Source organism: Echinops telfairi, unplaced genomic scaffold (assembly GCF_000313985.2).
Source record: "Echinops telfairi isolate 266 unplaced genomic scaffold, ASM31398v2 ScPeMD7_1;HRSCAF=3_0, whole genome shotgun sequence".
In the NCBI taxonomy this organism is placed as follows: Eukaryota; Metazoa; Chordata; class Mammalia; order Afrosoricida; family Tenrecidae; genus Echinops; species Echinops telfairi.
The window spans coordinates 15917636-15920480 of NW_022103896.1; the positions used below are offsets into that span (position 1 = coordinate 15917636).

General features: G+C 43.2%; 1 protein-coding gene across 1 annotated transcript in view; it reads right to left on the reverse strand.

Annotated features, from left to right (window-relative positions):
• Positions 1-2845, reverse strand: part of FER1L6 (fer-1 like family member 6) — a 136169-nt gene that overhangs the window by 125355 nt on the left and 7969 nt on the right. The window contains exon 5 of the mRNA XM_004697400.2: positions 697-759. Within this exon, the coding sequence (XP_004697457.1) occupies positions 697-759 (63 nt within the window). The remainder of the gene's footprint in view (positions 1-696; positions 760-2845) is intronic.

The following is a 2845-nucleotide window of genomic DNA, read 5'->3' on the forward strand; positions in this document are numbered from 1 at the left end:
ATTTCTGTCCTCCAGGTGAGCACCCCTGGACAAGGCACCTGACTGGACCAGGCAGCTCTCTCTGTCTTTACTCTCCAGACTTGGTCAGTGAGAGGCACTAATCTCTGACAGAGCTGGGGAAGGATCTACCAACTTCCCCTGCGTGAGTCCTACGGTCTATATTCAGAAGTGACTATTAAGAAGCCCAATGGCCACGACTTGCTCCAAATCATATCCCCTGACCCAGCATGATCATTGAGGAGACTGAGATATTCCTGTTACATTCTTGTTTCTATTTCCCTATCTGCTACCCACAGGAGGGAAAAGACTATGATTAATTAACATTAGTTTACATACCAGCCCAAGAGAGAAACATGAACATTTAGTTGATAAATGAAGGCAACCAACTCAAAATTGCAACACATTAAGATGCCATTCCAAGCATATGTTTCACATGTACACATCAGTAAACTACACAATTCCATTTATAATAGCCTAACAGTAGATTGTAAGAGGCATAGATTTTTTTTCCCCCTTACGATGACTTTCTTCCTAAAGTAGTTATGTCGAGTTGTATCCCTTTGGCCTCAGACTCACCAGCCCACACACACCTTCCTGAGTCCAATCATCACCAAGCATGCTGGACTGTCCAAGAGAATTCCCAATGCCTAGACTCCCACCTTCCCACCTCCCACCCATCCCCAGTGGCATACTTACTGAGATTTTGATGATCTTGTCAAAAAGGTGTACTTGGGGCCCAATGAAGTCAAAGACAAAGTACTGCAAAACATAGAGTTCATTCTGACCACCAAGCCCAGGGTTGTATCTAAGCTTCTTATTCCCAGAGTGAGTTTAGATCTGCATCATTGGTACCCAATGTTGCCTGGTACCCAATGGCAGAATACAGGTAGTCCCCTGGTCATGAATGATATCGAGTCCTAAGCAGACCATTGAGTCAAATTCTGAGCGACTCATAAAAGGTCCATCTTATTCAGCCTTCCTTAGTGGTGGCATAGTGGTTACACACTGGGCTGCTAACTGAAAGGTTAGCCGTTCAAAACCACCAATGGTTCCTCAGGAGAAAGACAGGGCTTTCTACTCCCATGAAGACTTACAGTCTCGGAAACTCCCAGGGGAAATTCTACCTTATTCTACCGGGACACTAAGTAAGCACTGACTAGATGCCAGTGAGTTTTGTGGGCCTTTTTTTTTTTTGGTTAGTGGTAGTGTAGTGTAGTGTAGTAATTTACCCATTGGGTTGCTAATGGAAGGGTCAGCAATTTGAAACCACTAACTGCTCCAAGGGTTTTCTACTCCGTGGGAGGGGGGGAGCAACCCTCTTTCAGAAGTTACCATACAATGGGTTCAAATAGTAGATACTACACAATCTGACTTTTAAGTCTTATGTCTCCCAACTGTGAGGTTGTCTGACTCTAAGATACAAAAACAACCGTGCTGTTTTGTTGGATTGTACGTTTCGGGAACTGATCTCAGTGGAGTGAAGGAAAGGAAGGACTTGCTTACTGGTGTTTATTTTATTCTTGAGCCTCGTGGTAGAAGAATGAGATCGCATAACAGATTAACATAATGGTAGTAGGAAAGTCTGCTTTTGAAAGGCAAGACAGAAAACTCAAAATGTGGAAACAGAAAGCTGTCTATCATCATGCCCTGTAATAACAGAGCTACCAAACAGGGTCTTTGATATCAAGGATGGGAAAACTTTGTTCAGTGTCTTCTGTTTATGAAAATAGGAAATATGTGTAACCGTTTAGAGAGTCTTTATTCTGTACATTAAAACTTTTACAAGTTTGGAGTTCAAAGAGTCTTTACCCTTTGATGAAAAACTCATTTACGAAAAGTTCTTTAATCCTTGATAAGGCTTAATGTACAAGATGCTGTGGGATCCTTGGGATGGATAAATTCATTCCAATATTTTGTATTTATCGTCTTCTATTGAGATTCATAAGGAGTCCTGGTGGCATAGTGGTTATGCATGGGGGTACCAACCACAAGGTCAGTACTTTGAAACCACCAGTAGTGCTCCACAGGAGAAAGATGAGGCTTTCTATTCATGTAAAGATTTACAGTCGAGAGTCCTGGTGGTATAGTGGTTACACACTGGGATGCTAATTACAAAGATTTGCAGTCTCAGAAACTCACAGGGACGGTTCTATCCTGTCCTATAGATTTTCGATGCGTCAGCATTGACTCAATAGCAGGGAGTTTGGTTTATTGAGATTTATATGGTTCCACCCCATCTGCCTCCCACAGGCTCCCTGTCCTTCTGGGCCTGTAGTCTGAGCTGCCCTCGATTCTCCAGACCCTCCTACCTGGTGCCTTCCACACCAGATGATCTATGGGCTTGAAAATTAGGGTGAAAACTCTAACAAGGGATTTTGGTTCTAGTTCTATTTTTCAACTTAATTTCCTACGCAATCTCACTTGGGTCCAATTTAACGTCATATATATGCAAGGCGTGTGTGCATAAAGCAAACACCAATTGTAATAATTAACAAATCAGTAGCGCTTTGCAGTTTGAAGGCATTTTTATCTACAGGATTTCAGTTGGTCCCCCTGGGTGCCGAAAGATGTTTCAAGGGAAGAAACAGAAGGTGAAAAGGCAAAAAAGAGCTCCCATACTTCATTGTTGATGCTCCATTCTGACTCACTTTCGCTCCTAGTAAAAGGGGGGAGGGGAGTAGGCAGGAGTGACATGATGAGCACTTCAAAACCACCAGCAGATGCTCAGGAGAAAGACTGGGCCTTCTACTCCCGCACACAGTTACAGTCTCCAAAACCCACAAGGGTTGCTGTGAGTGAGCGTTGACTTATTGGCAGTGAGTTCTGAGTTGATGAGTTGGTTCTG